The sequence below is a fragment of the Euleptes europaea genome, chromosome 17 (assembly GCF_029931775.1).
Source record: "Euleptes europaea isolate rEulEur1 chromosome 17, rEulEur1.hap1, whole genome shotgun sequence".
Lineage (NCBI taxonomy): Eukaryota > Metazoa > Chordata > Lepidosauria > Squamata > Sphaerodactylidae > Euleptes > Euleptes europaea.
Window position 1 is genome coordinate 39471094 of NC_079328.1, and position 26106 is coordinate 39497199.

Below are 26106 nucleotides of genomic sequence, written 5' to 3' on the forward strand. Positions count from 1 at the left end.
AACTTCCCAATATTGCCAACCAAGGTTACCAACATCTGGACATCTCCCAGAATTACATCTGATCTCCAGATTACAAAGATCAGTTCCTCTGTAGGAAATGGCAGCTTTGGAAGGTCGACTCTATGGCTTCACATAGGGTTGCCAGGTCCCTCTTCACAACTGGCGGGAGGTTTCTGGGGTGGAGCCTAAGGAGGGCGGGGTTTGGAGAGGGGAGGGACTTCAATGCCATAGAGTCCAATTACCAAAGTGCCCATTTTCTCTAGGTGAACTAATCTCTATCGTCTGGAGATCAGTTGTAATAGCAGGAGATCTCCAGCCACCACCTGGAGGTTGGCAACCCTAGCTTCACAACCTCCTTGAGATTCGTCCTCTACTCAAATTTGACTTTTTACAGGCTCTACCTCCACATGTCTGGGGATTTAACAAGTTAGAGTTGGGAACCCTAGTACTCACAGAGCAATAAAATGTTCACAACCAGGTACAGAAACGTTATTTCAAAATCTCTCTTTTTTAATTCAACTGTTATTCAGCAATATACAATACAGTTTATAAACAAATGTCTTACCTTGTTTCCAATCTTTTTTTTTTTATTTAAAAATAAATATTATTGACAGTGAATATCCATTATGGTAAGATGTGCCTTTTTTCTTTAAATCAATGTTTTCAAAAGAAATAATTTAATTAAAAAGGAGGGACGGGGAGAACAGGAAAATTTAAAAAAAATCTAATCACAATAATCTACTAAAAATAGTGTCCTTTTGACCCCTCCCCCAATCCCCTACATTTTTACATATTGTCATAAAAGCCACTGTTCAACGGTCCGTGCAAAAATAACTGTTGGTGGAAAGGTTTAGAAAAAAAGACACTGGAGAAGAAAAATAAACCGGAGATAAAAATAATAGATAACCTTTGTGTGGAACCAGGTTGCTTATACCATAGAATCTGGAATCTAGATGCTTTATTTTAGGTGACTTTTGTGTGACGTCCCCAAAAATATGCTTTAACCCCTCCCCCCATCGAGCGTGTCATGCTTTTTTTCCAGTCTCTCTCTGTCCATCTTTAAGATTCTAGTCCTCATTGAGGGTTCTCTTCCCCCCAATTATTTTTAAATAGGATCCTTCTTGGTTGGTCGAGGAGTATTGGATAAAGTGGTCCATCAGAGGTTTAATAGTAAGTGTACGAGCTTATGCAGCATTAACAGGAACGTAAAGAGGAATGGGTCTGTTGCGTAAATAGGGTCGGTACCTAGAAAGAAAGAAAACCAGAGAGAAAAGGGGAAAAGGGAAAAAGAGAAAAGACATTTAATTTTTTTGGGCAATGGCTGGCATATAGTTGCATTTCAATACAAAAACAGAGGTCCTGGATAGTAATCAAAGTGCTGGTGAATGCTAAAATGGGTGAATCCTGAGTATAAACCTACCTGCAAGTCACTCCTTATAACATAAAAATTATCCCCAAAGACCTGGCTGGTCCAGGCTAGTCTGATGTTGTCAGATCTCGGAAGCTGAGCAGGGTTGGCCCTGGTTAGTACTTGGATGGGAGACCACCAGTCCTTCCTTTCCCTTAGCCAGACTTTTCAGTCCCCTGCCTCTCTCTTGGGCTTCAGCCTTTGCCTCTTCTCCTTCACTAGGCCCTTCTGCCAACCTTGGCCCCTGCTCCATGACATCAGGGCAGTTCAGCCAATCACTTCACCTCACTTCTAGCATCACCAAATATCTTAATGTATCTCAGTAGACATCACCTTGACTGCTGAATCTGGATGGCACACACATCTCTGAAGTATTCAACATTAAAAAAGAGAGAGAATTGTCTATATCTTGCCCTGACCTAGATGGCCCAGGCTAGCCTGATCTCATTAGATGTTGGAAGCTAAGCAGGGTTGGCCCTGATTAGTACTTGGATGGAAGACCACCAAGGAAGTCCAGGGCTGCTATGCAGAGGAAGGCAATGGCAAACCACCTCTGAATGTCTCTTGCCTTGAAAACCCTACAGAGTCACCGTAAGATGGCTACGTCTTGATGGCACTTTCCACCACTGATACCAGGTAGGTAGATGTGGGAGAATATTGTGTAGTGATATAGTACCAGATTTCGCACAGGTGTGCCCCTTACCTAGACTGGAATGCAAAGACACATGTGCAAAGAATTTGCATTCAGAAAACAAACAAACCAAGACTACTCTTGATTCAGATGTATTTAGATCCTCCTAAAGACCTGTTTTTCTTTACTTGAGAGGAGGTGGGGACATCAGAGTGTCCCTCAGTCTTTGTGTGTGTGTTAAGTGCCGTCAAGTCGCTTCCGAGTCATGGCGACCCTATGAATGAAAGTCCTCCAAAATGTCCTCTCTTTGACAGCCTTGCTCAGATCATGCAAATTGAAGGCTGTGGCTTCCTTTATTGAGTCAATCCATCTCTTGTTGGGTCTTCCTCTTTTCCTGCTGCCCTCAACTTTTCCTATCATGACAGTCTTTTCCATTGACTCTTGTCGTCTCATGACGTGACCAAAATACGACAGCCTCAGTTTAGTCATTTTAGCTTCTAGGGTCAGTTCAGGCTTGATTTGATCTATAACACACGGATTTGTTTTTTTGGCAGTCCACGGAATCTGTAACACTCTCCTCCAACACCACATTTCAAAGGAATCAAACTGGGAGTTTGAGTGGTAAAAGGCCCCTTGCGATGCATTTACACCCGGAAGTGTGGCATTGCAAGAGGTCTTTTACCACTCAAACTGGGAATTTGAGTGGTAAACGGCCCCTTGCGATGAGGCGCTTCCGGTTGTAAACCAGAAGTGACGCAGAGCAATGGGCAGGCGCGTGTGCACCTGTTGCCCGCCGACCCTCAGGTGGTTGGCAGGCAGCCAGGTGGATTGGTGGGAGTTTGCCCGCCTCCACCCGGCACTTGGCAACCCTACTGGCCCCACATACTCTTGAGGCAAATTTCCCACAGCAAACAGAAGAGGCAACTTTGGAATAGTATAAATTTCATTTCCCTGCCTAGAGTTCTGCATACTTGCCACAGAAGACATTAAAGTGGAGAGAAATGAACAGGAAAGAAGCAAAGAGCCTGGGGAGACGATGCAAATGTATTTGGTCTGGATGGGGCGAATGGACTCAGCTCCAGCCATTTTGCAGCTTCCCCTTCCCCTGTTCCTTCCTGAGCAATCTGGAGGAAAACAGCCTACATATTTCCCCTTTTGTTTCCACAGCAAAAAGGGCTAGAAATTCATTTTTGTTAATGAAAGCTAGGAATTCAGAGAGGGGCCAGGAGATAGTTCTCAGTGAGGCCTGCCCCGATACGGCCCCAGTTGCTAAGAGCTTGTCCTTGCAACATGTCTCGCTTGACCTCAAATAATATATGCAAGAATCAGCCAGTACATAGGGAACAAGAGGTAAAGAGATGTAAAAATAGAGACCTACTCTAATCCTACATGTGTGTGCCCATTATTATTATTTTTAAAGCTCAGATCCCACCAAATATTTGTTTAGTAAGGAAAGGGAAAAGATAAATTCTTGAATCTGCCCTCCACTCCTGGTCATGAATGTCTAGTTGGCAGGATTTGGGCTTTTGGAACAGGGCTATGCATCCTTTCTTCTTAGGGTTGCCAACCTGCAGGTGGTGGCTGGAGATCTTCTGCTATTACAACTGATCTCCAGGAGACAGAGATCAGTTCCCTTGAAGAAAATGGCCACTTTGGCAATTGGACTCCATGGCATTGAAGTCCCTCCCCTCCCCAAACCTTGCCCTCCTCAAGCTCTGCCCCCAAAATCTCCAGGTATTCCCCAACCCAGAGCTGGCAACCCTATTTCTCCTGCCCTATTGGACTGGGCTAGGAACTCACATGCACAGCTTCTGTCGTTTCTCAGCCAGATGACACTAGGTTTGGCACATGTATGCCTCTTAGCTAGGCAGGGCTGCAAAGGCACCCAGGGAACTGTGCTTTGCCATATTCACTTTGCATTTTGGAGCACCAATAACTGAAGATTTTCAACGGTATAAAAGTGGTGGTGGAAAGTGCTGTCAAGTCCCAGCAGACCTATGGTGATCCCGTAGGGTTTTCAAGGCAAGAGGCGTTAAGTTCAGAGATGGTTTGGGGAAGGGCCGTAGCTTAGTGGTAGAGCATCTGCTTGGCATACAGAAGGTCCTGGCATCTCCAGTTAAAGGGACTAGGCAAGTAGGTGGTGTGAAAGACCTCTGCCTGAGACCCTGGAGAGCTGCTGCCAGTCAGAGTAGACAATACTGACTTTGATGGACCAAGGGTCTGATTTAGTAGAAGGCAGCTTCATGTGTTCATGTGTTTGCCATTGCCTGCCTCTGCGTTGTGACCCTGGACTTCCTTGGTGGTCTCCCATCCGAGTACTAACCAGGGCCAACCTGCTAAAAGTCACCCAGCTGGCTTCATGTGTAGGAGTGGGGAAACCAACCCATTCACTAGATTAGAGTCTACTGCTCATGTGTAGGAGTGGGGAATCAAACCAGTTCTCCAGATTAGAGTCCACCTTTAGGAAGCATGGAATGTCAACAGCAGGTGAGAGTCAGTTAAGGTGAAAAGAATGGTTTGGGGGATTACTTTGCTCAAGCCCCTGCAAAATTCTGGAGGGGGGTGATGGTTGGTGGTAGGAAATTTTGGGCTTGTTTTCTCCCTCCAGCAATTCTCTAGGCCCTCAGTTTGTGTGTGTGTGTGTGTGTGTGTGTGTGTATGCACACATACACTTTAATCTTGCATATAGTTTTCTGACAGATGATGGATATCATCCCCCCATTACTCTAAAGGCAATTGAAAGATGCAGTGGCTTCAGTCCAGCATTCCTTGATCGATAGGATCTGAACCAATTTCGCTTTTGGCCACCAGCTGCAGAATTCACCTTGACATTTTCATAGCTAACTATGGACACAGAAAGATATTACATTTTCCATATGAAATATGCAAAGTGCAAGGTTAAAGAAAAATGAGATCATATGTGGAAAAGAACCCAGGAGTTGGGCCCCCGCGGAAACTTTCACGATGCGTAATTTGGTACACACAGAACAACCAAGCCCCAGTCCTTCCTTTCCCTTAGCCAGACTTTTCAGTCCCCTGCCTCTCTCTTGGGCTCCAGCCTTTGCCTCTTCTCCTTCAATAGGCCCTTCTGCCAACCTTGGCCCCTGCTCCATGACATCAGGGCAGTTCAGCCAATCACTTCACCCTGCTTCTAGCATCACCAAATCTCTTAATGTATCTCAGTGGACATCCCTTGACCACTGAATCTGGATGGCACACACATCTCTGAAGTATTCAACATTAAAAAAAAGAGAGAGAATTGTCTATATCTTGCCCTGACCTAAATGGCCCAGGCTAGCCCGATCTCATCAGATGTTGGAAGCTAAGCAGGGTTGGCCCTGATTAGTACTTGGATGGAAGACCACCAAGGAAGTCCAGGGCTGCTATGCAGAGGAAGGCAATGGCAAACCACCTCTGAATGTCTCTTGCCTTGAAAACCCTACTGGGTTGCCATAAGTTAGCGGAGACTTAATGGCACTTTCCACCATCACCATCTCTATCTCATTTTCATCCTTCCCTTCCTCCAAGGAGCACAGGTTTCTCCTCCTCCTCCATTTATTATCTTATTTCCCCTTTTAGATTCAACCAATACCAAAATTTGGGTGATGCTATTATATGGCTGCTACCTTCTAGTCTTTATTCTATCCTTCCTCAAAAGACTTCAGGGTGGCATATATGGCTTTTCCCTCCTCCATTGGCAAGAAAGACGCCTTTCTCTGCCTGAGACCCTGGAGAATTGCAACTAGCCAAAACAGACAGATCTGAACTCTACAGACCCATGGTCTGACTTGGTATAAGAAGAAGAGTTGGTTTTTATATGCCTACTTTCTCTACCACTTAAGAGAGAATCAAACCGGCTTACAATCACCTTCCCTTCCCCTCCCCACAACAGACACCCTGTGAGGTAGGTGGGGCTGAGAGAGCTCTAAGAGAGCTGTAACTAGCCCCAAGGTCACCCAGCTGGCTTCATGTTCAGGAGTGGGGAAACCAACCCCGTTCGCCAGGTTAGAGTCTGCCGCTCATGTGCAGGAGTGGGGGATCAAACCCTGTTCTCCAGATTAGTCTCCACTGCTCCAAACCACCCCTCTTCACCACTACACCACGCTGGCAATTTGTTATTTTATGCTGGCCAATGGCCGTAACAATAAATTTAATGTGAAATGTAAAACACGCTGGCAACAACATAGGATATGCATCATAGGATACACACTTGGGAGAGGCCATAGCTCATTGGGAGAACACTGGCTTTCCGTGCAGAAAGTCCCAAATTCAATCCCCAGCATTTCCCGTCGAAGGATTTTGGATAGAAAATATTGGGGATGATCTTTGTTTGCCTGGGTCCCTGCGGAGAGAGAAAAGGTGTTCTCTCTCTCTTAAAAATTTATTTTGAAAAAGCACTCTATCAATCGATAACACTCAGTTCCAAGTCTGCAGTCCTTTTATTAGATTGCAGCACAATCCAATTTGCAGATCCCAAAGAAGCCACCTTGCAAGAACGGGGCTCGCCTCCTTCTTCGTAGGCGTTTTTAATTAAAAGCTTTGCATCGATGTTTGTGCAGGTTTGCTTCACTCTGACCTGGCTGTGCATTAAAAGGAGAAGTGTGTGTTTGAATGGAAGCACTCTTGTAAAAATATATGCTACTGAATGTAATGGTGGATTTGCATGTACTCCCTCCATTGAGGTGAAACGTGCCGCTGCTGGGGTGGTTGTATGGTTGCCAACCTCCAGGTAATAGCTGGAGATTTCCTGCTATAACAACTGATCTCCAGCTGACAAAGATCAGTTCACCTGGAGAAAATGGCCACTTTGGTAATTGGACTCTATAGCATTGAAGTCCCTCCCCAAACCCTGCCCTCCTCAGGCTCCGCCCCATAAACCTCTTGCCTGTGGTGAAGAGGGACCTGGCAACCTAGGCTTGCTAGGTCTCTCTTTGCCACCGGCAGGAGGTTTTTGGGGTGGAGCCTGAGGAGGGCGGGGTTTGGGGAGGGGAGGGACTTCAATGCCATAGAGTCCAATTGCCAAAGTGGCCATTTTCTCCAGGGGAACTGATCTCTATCGGCTGAAGGTCAGTTGTAATAGCAGGAGATCTCCAGCTAGTACCTGGTGGTTGGCAACCCTATGGCAACCCGTGGTGGTGGTCAGCAGCTTCTGCTCTTTCTCCACTTCCCTTAAAGAAAAGCAAGACACAGGTAATGGGCCAGGGCCATGACCCTAGGAAACCTTTAACTGTTCCAGAACTTCCCATCACAGCTTAACAGTAGTTGTTTTGGGGGATCAGAAAGCTAGGGTAAAATTGTTGAAGCTTGCCTTTTGAAGCTTATGTGAATCCTTTGTTCTAATTAACATCCACCAGATGTATCTAGGTACGCTGCTTGCATAGGTAAGGAGCATGTGCCTTGGATGGTCATGGGAGTGGAAAGAGGCTATCATTCATGAAGAGCCACAACCCATTGCAAGACAGAACATGTGCATAAAATAGCTATAAAACTCTGCCCGAGAAATCCAACTGAATCCGTCATTCACACAGCAATTTGAAGGTGCAAAAATCTTTACAACTTCAGGGTTGCCAACCTCCAGGTACTAGCTGGAGATCTCCTGCTATTACAACTGATCTTCAGCCGATAGAGATCAGTTCACCTGGAGAAAATGGTCACTTTGGCAATTGGACTCTATGGCATTGAAGTCCCTCCCCTCCCCAAACCCTGCCCTCCTCAAGTTCCGCCCCAAAAACCTCCTGCCGGTGGCAAAGAGGACCTTGGCAACCCTACCTTACGAGTTGCCTTTGAACTCCACATTTTTGGTCTCTATTATTTGACGCGTTATGGAAGGAAAACCAAGGCAAACCTCTAGTTAACTGTGTGATCATTCAGATTACTCACATTTCTAAATACAGGATAAAAATAAAACCATTATGTTGTATACTTTGTACTCTTAAAATGGAACTACAGATCTCATTCTGAGTCATTATGTTCTGCCGGTAAATCTGAAGTAGGGGTAACTTTTTTGACCTGCTGATGAAGACTCTAAAGTCTTTCCAAGAGATCTACCCATTTCGCAACAGTCATGAGGAATAACAAAGGAGCTGAGGTCTTGCAAGCAGCTCAGCTTCCATGAAGAAGCTCAGACAGGGCGAGGACTGTTTTCATTAGCCATCCTGAACTGTTCTTTGGTTTGTTCCAGCCTCTGTTGGAGACCTTGACTGTTCATGAAATTCCTGGGGATATTTTGGGGAAGAAAAGTTATCAGCTCTAACTAGGGTTTCCAACCTCCAGGTACTAGCTGGAGATCTCCTGCTATTACAACTGATCTCCAGCCATGCTGGCTTAGTGGCACATCTCCCTGGTGGGTGGTAACCCTACTGACATCTTCAGCAAGCGAGATGCTGTTTCTGCCACAGTGTGCCGCTTCCCAGAGAAGAACAATTGCAATTTGCCTCCCACTTGGTAGCGGCCCAGCCTAACAATTGCTAATGGCTGTTGTGACAGTGCCATTTTGCCGACAATCCCTGATTTCTCCAACGCAAACCCGACTGGAGTTGTTTAATATTGACACACACAATTGCTTTGTCATTGCAGGAGTGCAACGGTACACAGTCGCTCTGAACTCACCACAGAACTTGCTACTTAAATTAAAAACCTAGAATCAATTCATCTTCTTTCAAACGCAGTGCTGTCAGAGACGGTGGCGAGTGAAAAACAAACCATGTCCTTGAAGAGATGACTGAAATGTACCTTTTCTAGCGGGGGCTTCCCTGCTTTTCTGACTGGCTTCGAGACCCACAAGAAAAAAACAATCCTTTCTGTGGCCCTGATTTATGAAATGTCAGCTCTGTTGCATCTAGGGTTGCCAGGTGGGTGGTGTTGGTGGGCAATTGCCCGCCAATCCACCCAGCCTCTTTGGGGCCGTGGCCGTGTGGGTTTGAATGTTAAATCAGCCGCAGCAATGCGGCGCTTCCGGAAGTAAAACTGGAAGTGCCGTCATCGCGTGGCTGCTTCAGCCCCACTTCCTAAAACCTCCCGCCAATTGGGAGTGGGGACCTGGCAACCCTAGCTGCACCCCCCCTGCAAACTATCTAGGGTTCCCAGCTCTGGGTTGGGAAATACCTGGAGATTTTGGAAGTGGAACCTGGGGAGAGTGGAGTTTGGAAAGAGGAGGGACCTCAGCAGGGTATAAGGTTGCCAACCTCCAGGTGCTAGCTGGAGATTTCCTGCTATTACAACTGAACTCCAGCCGATAGAGATCAGTTCACCTGGAGAAAATGGCTGTCTTTGGCAATTGGACTCTATGGCATTGAAGTCCCTCTCCTCCCCAAAATCAGCCCTCCTCAGGCTCCGCCCCCCAAACCTGCTGGTGGTGAAGAGGGACCTGGCAACCCTAGCAAGGTCTAATGCCATAGAGTCCCTCCTCCAAAGCAGCCATTTTCTCCAGGGGAACTGATTTCTGTAGTCTGGAAATGAGCTGTAATACTCCAAGATCTTCAGGCCCCACCTGGAGGTTGGCAACCCTAAAACTATCTCATATGATGAGTTTTGGGGGGGTAGGTGGGGGGGTCGGTGGAAGGGAAGCTCTGCTTTGAGCCCCTTTCTTTAGACAGGTAAAACCACTGGGAGATCAGGCTACTTACACTGCAAATCAAAGCACACTTTCCTGGAAGTAAGCCCCACTGAAGAGTCCTTAATGGGATTCTGAGTACACCTGCTATGGATGTATTTATTTAGAAAATGTATATGCTGCCTCCCCAGGAACCTGCTCAAAGTGGCTTCCAACTAAAACGACGACACAAAATGATTAAAACACAACCATTAAAAATAAAGCCATGGAAACAAGCCCGGAATTACAGCTCATCTCCAGACAACAGAGATCAGCTCCTCTGGGGAAAAAAATAGATGATTTGGAGGGTGGACTCTATGGCATTGTAGCCCACTGAGGTCCCTGTCCTCCCCAGGCTCCATCCCCAAATCTCCAGGAGTTTCCCAACCTGGATCTGGCAACCCTGCCCCTATCCCCCGCCTGTAGCCAGGTGAAACCTTGCAACCCAAATTTGAACCCAGTTCCTAGTCTGACACAGTAACCAATACACAATGCCAGTTTTCCAGTGTCTCATAACGAATTGCCAACCAATCTGATTTCCTTTTCTGAACTGTCATTTTCTGCTGTTGCTCTCCAGTCACAGTTCTCAACAGGTTCACTAGATCTTTCCCCGTCTTTCTTTCCTTCCCTGTTTCTTTCCTTTCCCCTCTTTGCGTCTTTTTTTTTTTGCTTTTTCTGATTGGGGAAGAGGTGGGAATGAGGAAATATTGTTCGGGGCGGGGAGTAGTACTATTTCAGGGACTGTCGGTTAAAAGCCCTGCAGAAAACACGGCGCAAAGGAAGACAACGAAACAAAAGAAGGCCGCCTCTCCCGCACCGCTGCGTTATTCTCAACCAGCCCCCACACATCTGGATGAGAACAAACAGTTCTCCCATCCGAGAATGCACACAGCCGGCGTGCTTGAAACCGGGATCAATCAAGCCTGCAGGAATTAAGCATCGCTAAATAAGCCCTTGACCGTCACCGTCTTCACTAATCAAGGAGTCCTTCTAGATATCTGTTTTCTCCAGTAGACGTAAATGACATTTTTTATACTCTCCAGTCTAGGAATTAATCAACATCCCATTAAAATAATAATAAAAAAAGCTCTTTCCCTCACTTGACCTTTCTGAGATACAAGGGAGTCCTTAATAGGCCTGGCTTTTACAACGCTAGTGATGCGTGTTTAATAAAGAATTTCCTTTTTGCATGTTTATTACCGAGTGACATTTAAGATCCCGGTTCTGATTTCGGTTTTTTTTTTATGCCGAGTGTCCTTTCTGGTATTTTGCATCTCATGGAAAGTGGAGGGCGCTGCTGGGATCCTGGCCTCACTGGCATGGTGCAACAAGAAGGCGACCTAGGGTTGCCAACCTCCAGGTAATATGGAAAAACTCACAGTACTGATAATAAAGGTGCTAAAACAAAGAACCAGTACCACTCAATTTAGTACAAAGTCTATTAAATTCTAAGTGTAAACATGAACTATTCAAAAACCACAAAGTTACAACAATAGACACGTAGACACAGTATATACAAGTGAATCAATAAGCAGTGAACTGCAAACAATCTAATACAAGCATAATAGCTGTCTCCAAAGAACCAAACGTCAGTCCAATGTACAAAGGAAGAAGAACACGATCTTCTTATCCAAAAGTAGACAGTTGCTCCAAAGTAGGTAGCAAAATAATCCAAGGTGAACAGTAAGGAAGGAAACGCTATTCCGGATATTCTGTAGCGCTTTCACCAAAGCATAGCTTCATCAGCCTAGAGAATACATATAGATATTTCTAAGAATAATTACATGACTGGTTCTTGTAGGTTATCCGGGCTGTGTGACCGTGGTCTTGGTATTTTCTTTCCTGACGTTTCGCCAGCAGCTGTGGCAGGCATCTTCAGAGGAGTAACACTGAAGGACAGTGTCTCTCAGTGTCAAGTGTGTAGGAAGAGTAATATATAGTCAGAAAGGGGTTGGGTTTGAGCTGAATCATTGTCCTGCAAAAAATAACAAAGGTGATGTGCTAACCATTGTCCTGTAAGTATCCAGATAATGTGCTAATGAGGGTGTGGTATGTTAATATGGAACCATTGTATCCTGAAGTGATCTGTTAATGTGTAGTCTTTGTTAGTCTGGAGGTTTTCAGGGCAGGAAGCCAAGCCTTATTCATTCTTAAACTCTCTTCTTTTCTGTTAAAGTTGTGCTGATGTTTATGAATTTCAATGGCTTCTCTGTGCAATCTGACAAAATAGTTGGTAGAATTGTCCAGTCTTTCAGTGTCTTGGAATAAGACCCTGTGTCCTGTTTGTGTCAGTCCATGTTCAGCCACTGCTGATTTCTCAGGCTGGCCAAGTCTGCAGTATCTTTCATGTTCTTTTATCCTTGTTTGTATGCTGCGTTTTGCGGTCGCAATGTAAACTTGTCCACAACTGCAAGGTATACGATATACTCCTGCAGAGGTGAGGGAGTCTCTTTTGTCTTTTGCTGATCGTAGCATCTGTTGTATTTTCTTGGTGGGTTTAAACACTGTTTGTAGGTTATGTTTTTTCAAAAGTTTCTCCATCCTATCAGTGACTTCTTTAATAAATGGCAAGAATACTTTTCCTATCGGAGACTGTTTTTCCTGAGTTTTCTGATTTTTGTTTGGTTTAATGGCCCTTCTGTTTTCATTTCTTGAATAGCCGTTTGCTAGCAGTGCATGATATAGATGATAAATTTTTTCCTTGAGAAACTGTGGTTCACAGATCCCTCTTGCACGGTCCATTAATGTTTTGATTATTCCTCTTTTCTGTTGGGGGTGGTGGTTGGAGTTTTTGTGTAAGTAGCGATCTGTGTGAGTTGGTTTCTGGTAGACCTTGTGACCTAACTGAAACAAACTTTCAGTTAGGTCACAAGGTCTACCGGAAACCAACTGTGCTCCCAATATAGAGTTTCGCACATTTACATATTTTAAGTTTCAATTGCGGCACTTTTCGAACTGTGCCACGAGCTGCGTCATTAACGCAATCACTTGTAAATGTGAGAAACTCTATATTGGGAGCACAGTATGCCAGATTAGACTCCGCATAGGGGAGCATAGATCGAGGTTACGGGCTCTTAATTTCGACGCCTCCTTAACAAGCCATTTTGTTGAGCAAAAACATTCTGAAAATGACATGAGATTTTTCGTGTTATGGGTTTATAGAGATCACCCACATGATTTTAAAAATGTACAAAAGGTACTCCTTCAGAATGAAATGCGTTTCATCCATCTTTTTAATACCCTAGCTCCGAATGGTTTGAATAATGAATTTGATTTGTCCTGTTTTTTGTAAGTTTCCTTTAAAGGTGGCTTTATTGTTACCGTACCTTTAAATTTTGCTTGAATTAGTCCTCACTCAATATCATATGACCCAATTTGTACCATATATATCCGACGCTGACTTCTGTAGCTTAAAGATGACGTTGAAATACTAGCAGCCCAACTCTTTTGTGGGAGCTTAAAACAATTAAGACTAAAAATATTAAAAATTGCAAAAAATTACGTTTAAAAACGTTAAAAATATAAAAATTCTATAATTTAAGAATCATTTTTCTACTTTGTTGGGATATGGATAACGAACAAGATTGTAAACTTCCCAAATACGTGAGTTCCTTTGGAACTGAGGTAAGCCATTATTATAACATTGTTTTACAGATTACTTTAACAAAGGCAACTTATGATATCTTTATAAACAGTCATGTAATTATTCTTAGAAATATCTATATGTATTCTCTAGGCTGATGAAGCTATGCTTTGGTGAAAGCGCTACAGAATATCCGGAATAGCGTTTCCTTCCTTACTGTTCACCTTGGATTATTTTGCTACCTACTTTGGAGCATCTGTCTACTTTTGGATAAGAAGATCGTGTTCTTCTTCCTTTGTACATTGGACTGACGTTTGGTTCTTTGGAGACAGCTATTATGCTTGTATTAGATTGTTTGCAGTTCACTGCTTATTGATTCACTTGTATATACTGTGTCTACGTGTCTATTGTTGTAACTTTGTGGCTTTTGAATAGTTGTTCATGTTTGCACTTAGTATTTAATAGACTTTGTACTAAATTGATGCCCCACATAGTATAAATGTATTTTTTCTTTCCATAATATGCTGGCACTGCTCCCCCCCTGCATGCTGCCCAGGGCAGGTGCCCCCCCGTGCCCCCCCTAACAGCAAATTTATACAGTTATGCTCCTCAGTTAGTGACTGCAACACGGAGGAGCCGTCACAGATCAAGTGCTGCCGGTAGTGTTGCCAGGTCCCTCTTCGCCACCGGCGGGAGGTTTTTGGGGCGGAGCCTGAGGAGAGTGGGGTTTGGAGAGGAGAGGGACTTCAATGCCATAGAGTCCAATTGCCAAAGTGGCCATTTTCTCCAGGTAAACTGATCTCTATTGGCTGGAGATCAGTTGAATTAGCAGGAGATCTCCTGCTACTACCTGGAGGTTGGCAACCCTAGCTGCCGGCCAGGCTCAACAGCGCGTTGTGCAAAGATCCTCAGAACCTCATAAAAGGCCGGCAGTACATCGTATGTGTAACTTTGAGCCAACACATCCATGTATTTAATGAATAATGAATCGAGTGCTGAGCAAATAATACTCATTGTACAACGGCCTTGCAAATGCATTATTCAGAGAGCACCTGCTAACAGCCTTGCAAACGTTTTGCAAATCCCAGGATGAGGAAAAAACAGATGCTTAATCAGATAAATGAAACGCTGCAAGAAGTGCTCGGAGATATAAAATGTACTGTAAGTTCTGCCAAAGAGCTGCCTTCAGAATATAGAGGGTTGTTGGGGAGGGGTGTGTGTAATAATTTTGCATTTGTCATAGGCTTGCCAACCTCCAGGTGGGGCCTGGCATTCTCTTGGAATTACAACTGATCTCCAGACTGCAGAGACAGGGTTGCCAGGCCCCTCTTCGCCACTGGCGGGAGGTTTTTGGGGCGGAGCCTGAGGAGGGTGGGGTTTGGGGTAGGGTTCGTCATCTTCAACTCTGGTCTTTTATGCGTGGTTGTTTCACTCGCCATCACCCCTCCAACGACTTCAGGTCGTTGGGTCAATGATGCATGCCATTTCCAACCATCAGAGGCCGCCTCGCTCTTCCACTGTGTTTCCCCACATTGTGCCCATGTTTTCAGAGATGTGTTTTATCTCAAATCTAAAAACGTGGGCAAAACACGGGGAAGTGCAGGGGGAGAGCGAGGTGACCTCTGATGGTTAGAAATGGCATGCATAATGAACACAAAGACCCAAACTCATTGGAGGGGTGACGGTGAGTGAAACAGATGTGCATAAAAGACCTTTGCCTAACAATATCGACAACATCTACAAGTATCTGGCCTAGGACAATATGGGTGTCCACAGGGTGCAGTTCTCCAAAGGGCTGGTGCCACTACTGAAAAAGAACAAGGCACTGGACAGGAGAGAAGAACAAGAAGAGTTCACCAAAAACAATTAGCACAAATAATGGAAAATGCACGTCTTCGAATAATTTCCCCTGATTGGATGATCACAGCCCTTCCCTCTTGCCATCTCGACACCATGCAGATCAATGTTTCTACAATCAATACCTGTAGAAGAAGAAGAGCTGGTTTTTATATGCCAACTTTCGCTACCACTTAAGGAATAACCAAACTGACTTGAAAATCACCTTCCCTTCCCCTCCCCACAACAGACATCCTGTGGGGTAGGTGGGGCTGAGAGAGTGTGACTAGCCCAAGGTCACCCAGCTGGCTTCGTGTGTAGGAGTGGGGGAAACAAATCCAGTTCACCAGAGGAGCTTCTGCTGCTCATGTGGAGGAGTGGGGAATCAAACCGGGTTCTCCAGATGAGAGTCCACTGCTCCAAACCACCGCTCTTAACCACTACCATGCTGGGAACTCAGGGAAGATCTCAGAACATCCCAAATGCAACTCCCACATCTCCTCCCAACTCCTGTTTCCAAACGGTTCTTGAAAGCAGTCACTTGGGGAAGGTGAACAGATTGTCGTTTGTATGTTAACAATCGAGAAGGGAGACCGGGAAGTGAAACTCCCCCGCATTTCCTCTCCTCCCCCGGGGCCCCCACTGCCACCAACTATTAATGAGTCAGCACAGAACAGCGCCTCTCAACAAGCCAAGCAAACATTCCCCGAGGGGACACAAGCTGGAAGCTGCTAACAGACAATTGGGGGTGATTGATGCTAACAGCTTGAATGTGTGAAGTCACTCTATTTTAAAGGACGGGAATGGTATCCAGAACTCTTGCAAAAGCAGGCTGATGGGTAGAAGTAATTCTAGAGCTCTCTGTCCCAGCCCTTTAGGATGGCCTTTGAATCTGACTGCTATACCTTCCCCGAGACCTTTCATTGGTTTAGACTGCTGCTGCTTTTATTACAATTTTTGAAGATTGTTGGTAGTGATAGCAATAGTATTGGCATGATGGTTTTTCAATTTGGTTTGTTTATCCCCTATTCTTGTATTGGATTGATGTTTTTTATATATTTCTTTTTATCATTCTAAGACAGGGGTGGGGAACGTCAAGCCCGGGGGCCGTTTAAGGCCCATGAAGTCATTTGGTCTGGCCCTTCGTGGGTCCTGGCAGATCTCTAGCTCAGAAGGATCTAAGACTGGTGATCTGCCCCGCGGTCAGGAATAGCCTCTATTCAAGGCGGATGTGAGTTTGTTTTGCTGAGAAAAGGAACCTTTTCCCCTCTTGCAGAAGAATCATTAGCTATGGAGTCATTAGCTATAGGACCGCCCAAGAAACTGTGTTAACCCTTTCCCACCCTGGCAGTGGAGAAATGTATTCCCTCTGTACTACAAGAGGGCTGGGGGTGGAAGTGGCGACAATGGAGGGGTTAAAGGGGGGCAGGGCCAGAATGTGCAAGGGGGGGAGTTCTTAGCCAGTGTGTCCTCATTTCATCCCTGCAGGCGGAGGTAGCAGGAGCTGGCTGTAGAATCCAGCCCCAACCATGCGGAGCAGTAGCAACTCCGGCATTTAGGAGTGGGGAAACAAATCCAGTTCACCAGATTAGCCTCCGCCACTCATGTGGAGGAGTGGGGAATCAAACCGGGTTCTCCAGATCAGTCCACCGCTCCAAACCACCGCTCTTAACCACTACACTCTAAAGCATTGTAATTATGCCAATAAAGGTATGTGTACGTGTACATGTAACCACTACACCACGCTCGCTCTCTTGATGGCACATAAGATCCACATGCACATATTTATTTATTATACTTGTATGCCATCTCCTCCCCCCCCCAAGGAATTAAGGGGGAACGTGTGGTCCCCTTTCCCAGTTTTATTTATTGATATAGAAAATTTCTGACTCGCTTTTCAGCAAACTATGCTCTCATGTCAAGGCACACAGCAAGGCTAAACAGCAATGCAACAAGAAAATCAATTTACCTAAACAACTAAATGGAGAAAATATACAATTATGCTGCTACCAGCAGTCACAGGTACCTTAATTACCAAAAAGCCTGTGTCTTTCTGTGAAACATCAATATGCCAGTTGCAGAGAACCACAGAAGGATGTTGGCTTCCTCACTGAGAAAGCTCATTTGCAGTGGCCATCAGGAGGGACCATCAAGAGATTAACAGTGGCAGTTCTGGTGTGTGGTGGGGGGACATATTGGAAAAGGAGCCAGCATGGTGTAGTGGTTAAGAGCGGTGGACTCTAATGCGGAGTTTGTGGACTCTAAACCAGGTTTGATTCCCCACTCCTCCACACGAAGCCTGCTGGGTGACCTCGGGCCTGTCACAGTTCTCCCAGAAATCTCTCAGCCCATGCGGAGGCAGGCAACAGCAAACCATCTCTGAACGTGTCTTGCCTTTAAAATCCTATGGGGTCGCCATAAGTCGGCTGTGACTTGTCAGCAAAATCACAAACACACACTGTAAACCCTCCGATAGCTGAAACCCTCTAGCCCTGTATACACATTACAGTGAATGCATGTACAACCTTTGTACAGCGTATGCCTGATTTTTCTTTGTACACATATTGAATAACTTGTACATTACATTTAGCATGAGTGCTTGAACCCAAGATTTATTTATTTTTGACGTCAAGTCACATCTGACTTATGGCGACCTCGTAGAGTTTTCAAGGCATGAGACATTTGTAGTTGGTTTGCCATTGGCCACCCCTGCTTCGTGACTCTGGTATTTTTTGGAGGACACCCATCCAAATACTTGCCAGGGTCAGGGCTGAGAGAGTGTGACTTGCCCAAGGTAACCCAGCAAGCTTCCATGGTGTGAGTGGGGATTTGAACCTGGGTTTCCCATGTCCTAGTCGGACACCTTAACCACTACACCACACTGGCTTAGAACAGCACATTTATCCAGGTATTGCACCCCCCAGTTTGATTTTTAAAAGGAATGCAGTCCTTTTCAATGCAGTCCCACACTTACTGGGATTATGTCCTATCTACAATGTGCCTGCCCGCCATTTTGTGTGAAAAGGGTGACACATGGATTTTCTGCATATGTACAGTGTCATTACACACTACATGAAACATGTTCTGTAGTAGAAAATACATTCCTTATTCAGAAAAAAAAAACATGCCTATGGATGGATTGTGGGCAGTGTGAGCGTCCAGTAGATGTGATTAGATACCCCCAGGCATAAGGACTGAAAAAGGCTGGTGAAAGCAAAGAAATAGTGACTGGCTCAAGGGGTCCTCCACTGAGCTTTATGGGACCACAGGAATAGGAACTGTTGGAGAAGCTAAGAGTCTACTTAATGTAAACACAGTTGAAAGAACAGTTTACTCCACTTGTACACTAGGGGGAGCTGTGGAGCATTCTCTAGTGTTTATGATTTATTGAATGTTTTTTTCTTGCAGTTCAGCCTGCCTCTTTCTCTGCTGTGTGTTAGTGTTTTTCTTTCCCCACTGTGTGTTAGTTCTGGTACACTGAAGTCCTCTTTGTTGTATCAGTAGCCTGCAGCCGGTTATTGCTTTTCGCAAATCCTGTTGCAGTAAAAGTAATTGAAAGCAAACTCCAAAGTGTGGGATTGGATTAAACTTCGCCAACAGGTTATGGGCCCAGCACACTTCCTCTGCACCATTCTGCTAACAGGAACCCAGGTCACCCCAGTCAAGTCCAACATACTACCCGCTATATTTCACTCTGTCCATTATACCCTTCCTCTTTGCAGTTGGTTCTCATTCCATCCAAGCTGCCTCTTTCAGTGTTTTTTTTTTTTTTTGGTGTGTGTGTAAAGTGCTGTCAAATCACAGTAGATTTATAGTGATCCCTGGTGGGATTTCAAGGCAAGTGATTAAGTAGAACTGGTTCACCATTGCCTTCCTCTGCTTCTTTCAGTACCTGGCTATTATATTTCTTCCAATAATTAATCCAGACTTGGAAAGATTAGTTAACAAGGTATCCCTTCTTCATGGACATGTAAAGCCATCAGAGATGTTGGAAGGTACGACAGAGAGATTAGATTAAGATTCGATTATCTGGGCAGGGGATCTTGCCCTACGGGACATTATCTGGCATCCTACTTTACTTCCAGACATCAATGCCCATCTGTTAACATGGCACTCTGCCCACTACTGTTTGATATGGGCTGTTTCGTTACGGCATGCGCACTGGGTAAAGCACAGGCAGCCTACATAAGGCTAAATGAATCAGCCATCCAGGAAGATGAAATTTTTTCTTTACTAGTCCACTGGTAAGTGAAATTAGCCCATGTTCACAAGGAGCCATAAAACACACACACACAGAGTTTTTCAGTAAATGTACAAAAGAATAAAATAGGACCAGTCTGGGACACCCTCTCATCAGGGCTACAGCCAGGGTAGAGCCCATGGGTGTATTTCCCCACTTTCAGCCCGTGTAAGAGATTTTTTTTTTAAAAAAAACCAAGATTGTAATTAGATACATGGCAGTTCCTATTTAAAGAATGGGAGCTTGTTTTCAGGTGAGGGACAGCCGGTGTGATGTAGTGGTTAGAATCTTGAACTAGGATCTGGGAGATTCAGATTTGAATCCGCCCTCTGCCCTGGAAGCTCCCCGGGTGACCCTAGGCCAGTCACACACTCTGTGGCTAATATGGGGATGAAACGGAAGAAAGGAGAACAATATCAGCTTCTTTGGATCCCCATTGGGAAGATTAGTGTGTGTGTAAAGTGCCATCAAGTTGCATCCAACTTATAGGGACCCCTGGTGGGGTTTTCAAGGCAAGTGATTAAACAGAAGTGGTTTGCCATTTCCTTCCTTGGTTGGACTTTGGGGTCAAAGTCTGGGACCTTAGCCAACTTGGCTCAGTGGGGAAGGGGGAGATGGCAGCGCAAGCCATAGCTAAAGATGGGCAAACTCCACTATGTTCAGCTACTTCTTTATTCCCCTACTAGTTCTCGGGGGCCCTAACATTACTGATGGTGGGTGGCTAGACCTTCATGTACACAGTCAAATATTTCCCAACTACACCACTGATTGGACTCCTCCTCTCCTTCCATGATTCCTCCTAGCTGAAAATTGGCTGGGGAGGGTCCTGATCCTACCTGGAAATGTTGTAGCACCACCTAGGAAGGCAGGCGGAGAATAGCTCATATTGAAGTCCATATGCAGCACACGATCTGACGGACTCTGATGCAGCAACCTTGCTAAAGCTGAGTGGGGTATGGTAGTTAGAGTGCCAGGCTAGGATCTGGGGGACCCAAGGGTGTTCTCTCTCTCTCTCTCTCTCTCTCTCCCCCTCTCCCTCCCTCCTCTCTATATGTAGCCTACCCCAAAGGCTACATAGCAGAAGGGAAAGCCATGTATGCCACACTCCTTGGAAGATGGCTGGATTCATTCATTCATTCATTCATTCATTCATTCATTCATTCATTCATTCATTCTCTCTCTCTCCCTCACTCACTCTTTCCCTGTTTCTAGTGTCTTAGGGTATGTGAAATAACAATGTGTCAGAGAAACAAAGAGCATGGGCTTAACTCTGGGCTAAGGCCCCTCCTCCTGGCCAGGTGTTTCTGCAGGCCGATCCCCCCTCTCATTTCCTACTTCATGTGTTCTATCATTGTTGAGGCTGAAGTCTGTCACATCACCTACTGCCTGGTCCTTTTAACTGGGGATGCTAGGGATTGAACTTGGGACCTTCTGCACGCCAAGCAGATGCTCTGCCATTGAGCCATGGCCCCTCCCCAAAACCCATATTTTGAACCCATTGTTATTGTTAACGAATTCTTCCTCCCAGGAGCAGGTCAGTGAACATGTGTCTGTTTTCTCCATTTTATCTTCCCAATAAGGTTGGAGGTAGATGAGTCTGAATGTGATTGGCCCAAGGTCACATCAGGGCAAGACGGGGATTTGAACTTGGATTCTCCCCACTTTGATCTTCTAACCCTTGCTTCACACTGGCTCCCTGCTGAATCAACATGTTGGACATCTGACAGCCACACATGGAGTCCCACAGGGTCATTACGGTTGGCAGGGTCCAAAGCAGAGATAACGGTTCAAAGCCTTTGCCTTAGTTGCTCTCCCGGGGGAAGCATTATGTGATGCCAAAATGTCTTTATCATCTTTAGGGAAACGGACATGCCCTTGCCTTTCGGTCCATCTCTGGAAGGCAGCGAAATATGATACAGTGCGGCCCCAGATGTTAAGAGCTGGACGCCAAGAAATATGAATGCTTCCCTAAGGGCTGTGTCTTATCACAAGTGTTTTCTCTGGAGTCTGTTTGGCTGTCAGAAGGAACATCAGGCTACTAGGCTTGGATGGAGACGGATGGCCCTCTTGTTCTAAATTTGTTTTTAAAAGTGATGGATGAAGGCTGGGCCGAAATATCATTCTGACAGTTTATGACCCTCTATGGCCATAGCCCTTCCAACGCTGCATATCAAATCCACCTTCCTTAAACAGTTCCTGTCGGTCAATCACCAGCCAGGACTGGACCGTTCAATAAACGTCCCACTCCCTGTCTTATGAGACACAATATTTGTTTAGAAGGAAGACTGAAGGTAGAGGAAGACCATTTTTGACCACTCCCCTGTTTCTTTTAAAGCTTCCTGCATATTTTATTTAGGGAATTTATATCCCACTTTTCCATGTAAACCTTTCTCAAACCTTTATGAAGGGAAAACAAACGATAATAGAAATGAAGCGGTTCATATTTTAAACTTTGTCCTCTACAACCAAAATCATTCCTCCTTCATGTCAATACTGATGCCCCTCTAGGTATCAGCATTCTGTTTGCTCCTGGATCCAGCATAAACTCCTTAACCTTATGGAAAGCTGTTCATGCCCCTCTATTGCCTTGCTCTCCTTTATCTATCTGATTTCATAGTCAAGAAGAAGAAGAAGAAGAAGGAAGAAGGAAGAAGGAAGAAGGAGGACAGTAGGGTTTTATATGCCAACTTTCTCTACCACTTAAGGAAGATCAAACTGGCTTACAATCACCTTCCCTTTCCCTCCTCACAACAGACACCCTGTGAGGTAGGTGGGGCTGAGAGAGCTGTGACTAGCCCCAGGTCACCCAGCTAATTTCATGCGTAGGAATGGGGAAACAAATCCAGTCCACCAGATTAGCCTCCGCTTCTCATGTGGAGGAGTGGGAAATCAAACCAGGTTCTCCAGATCAGAGTCCACTGCTCCAAACCACCGCTTTTAACCACTACACCACGCTGGCCCTTATTCTTGCTCCCCCACTGCCCCCTTTTCTCGCATATGTGAAGCTGCCTTGGTCCATCACAGAATACCGTCTACTCAGACTGACAGCAGCTCTCCGGGGTCTCAGGCAGAGGCCTTTCACATCATCTACTGTCAGATTCTTTAACTGGAGATGCCGGGGATTCAACCTGGGGCCTTTTGCATGCCAAGCAAATGCTCTACCACTGAGCCACACCCCCTCCCCACTAAGCCCTAGATCTTTCTCTTGGAACTCCTGCTTGATGCCACCTTAGATAGCACAATTTCTACTGAGCATTCTACGCAGTGCTTAGGAGTGCAGAAAGTCCTTCACACACCCTATCTCAAACATCACTACTTTCAGGTAGATCATTATTATCTTTAAGATAGAGCATTTATAAATAGATCATTATAGGTAGATCATCACTTTTGAAGATGGAAAAGTGGGCATATAGAAATTTTATGGCTTACCAGGAGAAGAAAAATTTGAATTGGAACATTTAGAAAGTGCAAGCTGCCTGTTTATATGGTGCCAGCTATGCAGTACAAGGTAGGTAAAAAGGTAAAGGTCCCCTGTGCAAGCGCTGGGTCATTCCTGACCCATGGGGTGACGTTACATATGGGGTGGTTTGCCAGTGCTTTCCCCAGTCATCTTCCCTTTACCCCCAGCAAGCTGGGTACTCATTTTACCGACCTTGGAAGGATGGAAGGCTGAGTCAACCTTGAGCCGGCAACCTAAAACCAACTTCCGTTGGGATCGAACTCAGGTCGTGAGCAGAGCTTGGACTGCAGTACTGCAGCTTACCACTCTGCACCATGGGTAGACTCTATTACAAACTCTCACGAGTCCTGATTTTAAACAGCAGGAATCATGAGACTAGTTTGTTGTGGGGCATGGCTTTGTATTAGAGTTTTTACAAGAACACAAACAGTGGAGAAAATCGGTTTTTAAAAAAGAAAGAAAAACATGCATGATCAAAAATAGGAAGAGGATAACCAACCCTTATTTTGTTTGAGTATTGAAAGCTGAATTTGCAGAAATCAAGAGATGCACAGCAGATAAGAGAGCTTGCTTAACTTTTTCTAACCAAAACAATTCTGCAGGTGGATGTCTGTGGGGCTATTCAGCTAGTAATTAGCCATCTCAAAGGATTGCGGGGAACAAACTCAGAAACAAAAATCCCCCCATCGGTTTTAGCCCAAATAAAGTCGCAGAGGAATGTTTTATAAGAGTTTTGGCAGTAAACACGGCAAAACTAAAATGCATCCAAAACCTGACTCAACTCTTAAAGGTGTGTGTGTGTGTGTATCCACCCACAGTGGAAGTAAAGGCCGTTCAGGGGTGGCTTTTCCAGTGGAAGAAAAACTGGCAGTGGAGGAAAGGGTTAAAGATTCCTCTTCACTTCCACCTCTTCCACTCCTTGACAAAACCACCCCAACAGCTGCATTTGCAAAATGATAATAAAGTCATTTAGCTGCATGAGTCTGCTTCAGCTAAAACGGAGTCGTGTGGTATCTTAAAGACTTTTTTTTGCAGTCAAGTCACAGCTGACTTATGGCGACCCCATAGGTTTTTCAAGGCAAGAGACATTCAGAGGTGGGTTGCCATTGCCTGCCTCCGCGCCACAACCCTGGTATTCCATAGAGGTTTCCCATCCAAATCCTAGCCAAAGCTGACCCTGCTTAGCTTCTGAGATCTGACGAGATCAGGCTAGCATGGGGCTATCCAGGTCAGGGACTAGTGGCATTTTATTCCAGCCTTGGCTTTCCCGAACACCAGGTCTCCATTCCCCACTCTTCCTGCAGATGCAAGAAGTTGGCTCTTTAGATGGCGAAAGGTGATGGCGGAATAAATGTGAAAGGGCACCACAAGACGCCTGGCTTTATTCTCCTATAAAGCGTTGCTGACCCTCCCCATCCCCGCAGAGAAGAGAAAGAGGCACAGAAGAGTTGGTTTTCATATGCCGACTTTCTCTACCACTTAAGGCAGAATCAAATTGGCTTACAATCACCTTCCCTTCCCCTCCCCACAACAGACACCCTATGAGGTAGGTGGGGCTGAGAGAGCTCTAACAGAGCTGTAGCTTGCCCAAGGTCACCCAGCTGGCTTCATGTGTAGGAGTGGGGGAAAAAATCCAGTTCACCAGATTAGCCTCCGCCACTCATGTGGAGGGGTGGGGAATCAAACCCGGTTCTCCAGATCAGACTCCACCGCTCCAAACCACCGCTCTTAACCACTACACCATGCTGGCTCTCCCCAGCTGGTGAAAGGTGATGGCGGTATGAATTTTAAAGGGATCCTCAAGACTCCTGCTTTATTCTCCTAAAAAGCCTTGCTGAGTCTCGCCCCCCAGAGAAGAGAAAGAGGCGCGGAAGTGCCTGCTACACCCAAGTTTCCATCTAGACATTAGGAAGAATTTTCTAACAGTTAGAGCAGTTCCTCAGTGGAACAGGCTTCCTCGGGAGGTGGTGGGCTCTCCTTCCCTGGAGGTTTTTAAGCAGAGGCTACATGGCCATCTGTCAGCAATGCTGATTCTATGAACTTAGACAGCTCATAAGAGGGAGGGCATCTTGGCCATCTTCTGGGCTCTGGGTGTGTATGGGGGAGGTAGTTGTGAATTTCCTGCATTGTGCAGGGGGTTGGACTAGATGACCCTGGTGGTCCCTTCCAACTTTATGATTCTATGAATTCTGAGAATCTGGATGGGGAAAATGCGCCTCCAGAGAGCGGCAAACCCAAGGCAAAACCTCCCGTGCATAAACCCCCCTGCTTTATTCTCATATAAAGCACAGTGGGTCTGTCTGCAGTAGTAGAAAAGGTAGTAGAAAAGTAGTAGAGTCCAGTAGCACCTTAAAGACTAACAAGAATATTTTCTGGTAGGGTATGGGCTTCAGTGAATATCTGAAGAAGTGAGCTGTGGCTCACGAAAGCTCATACCCTACCAGAAAACATTCTTGTTAGTCTTTAAGGTGCTACTGGACTCTTGCCCTTCGGTATCTGAAGAAGTGAGCTGTGGCTCACGAAAGCTCATACCCAACCAGAAAATATTTTTGTTAGTCTTTAAGGTGCTACTGGACTCTTGCCCTTCGGTATCTGAAGAAGCGAGCTGCGGCTCACGAAAGCTCATACCCTACCAGAAAACATTCTTGTTAGTCTTTAAGGTGCTACTGGACTCTTGCCCTTCGGTATCTGAAGAAGTGAGCTGCGGCTCACGAAAGCTCATACCCTACCAGAAAATATTTTTGTTAGTCTTTTGTTAGTCAGAAGTATCTGAAGGGTATGAGCTTTCGTGAGCCACAGCTCACTTCTTCAGAAGTATCTGAAGAAGTGAGTTGTGGCTCACGAAAGCTCATACCCTACCAGAAAACATTCTGGTTAGTCTTTAAGGTGCTACTGGACTCTTGCCCTTCGGTATCTGAAGAAGTGAGCTGCGGCTCACGAAAGCTCATACCCTACCAGAAAACATTCTTGTTAGTCTTTAAGGTGCTACTGGACTCTTGCTCTTTTCTACTACTGCAGACAGACCCACTGTGCTTTATATGAAAACATTCTTGTTAGTCTTTAAGGTGCTACTGGACTCTTGCTCTTTTCTACTACTGCAGACAGACCCACTGTGCTTTATATGAAAACATTCTTGTTAGTCTTTAAGGTGCTACCGGACTCTTGCCCCTTTTCTCATAGAAAGCGTCGCCGACCCTCCAGCCCGAGAAGAGCAAGAGGCGCGACGCCCAACGCAGCCTCTAGAGGGCACTGTGCGGCCGGGCCGGCGGGAAACGCGCCGCCGCCGCCGCCGCCTGGGGCCGGATCAGCACCGCGGCCAGCTCCCCCGCGCTTCCCCCCGCGGCCGCCGGGTGTCGC

General features: G+C 45.6%; 2 protein-coding genes across 2 annotated transcripts in view; one reads left to right on the plus strand and one right to left on the minus strand.

Moving 5' to 3' along the window:
• Positions 1-494: 494 nt before the first annotated feature.
• VSTM2B (V-set and transmembrane domain containing 2B) overlaps positions 495-26106 on the minus strand; it is a 47461-nt gene continuing 21849 nt past the window's right edge. Inside the window, exon 5 of the mRNA XM_056862679.1 lies at positions 495-1245. Coding sequence (XP_056718657.1) covers positions 1157-1245 — 89 coding nt within the window. The 3' untranslated portion in view covers positions 495-1156. The remainder of the gene's footprint in view (positions 1246-26106) is intronic.
• The window catches only part of LOC130488978 (cytochrome b-c1 complex subunit Rieske, mitochondrial), a 285637-nt gene continuing 285562 nt past the window's right edge, over positions 26032-26106 (plus strand). Inside the window, exon 1 of the mRNA XM_056862678.1 lies at positions 26032-26042. The gene's annotated coding sequence lies outside the window, so the exon portion shown is untranslated. The remainder of the gene's footprint in view (positions 26043-26106) is intronic.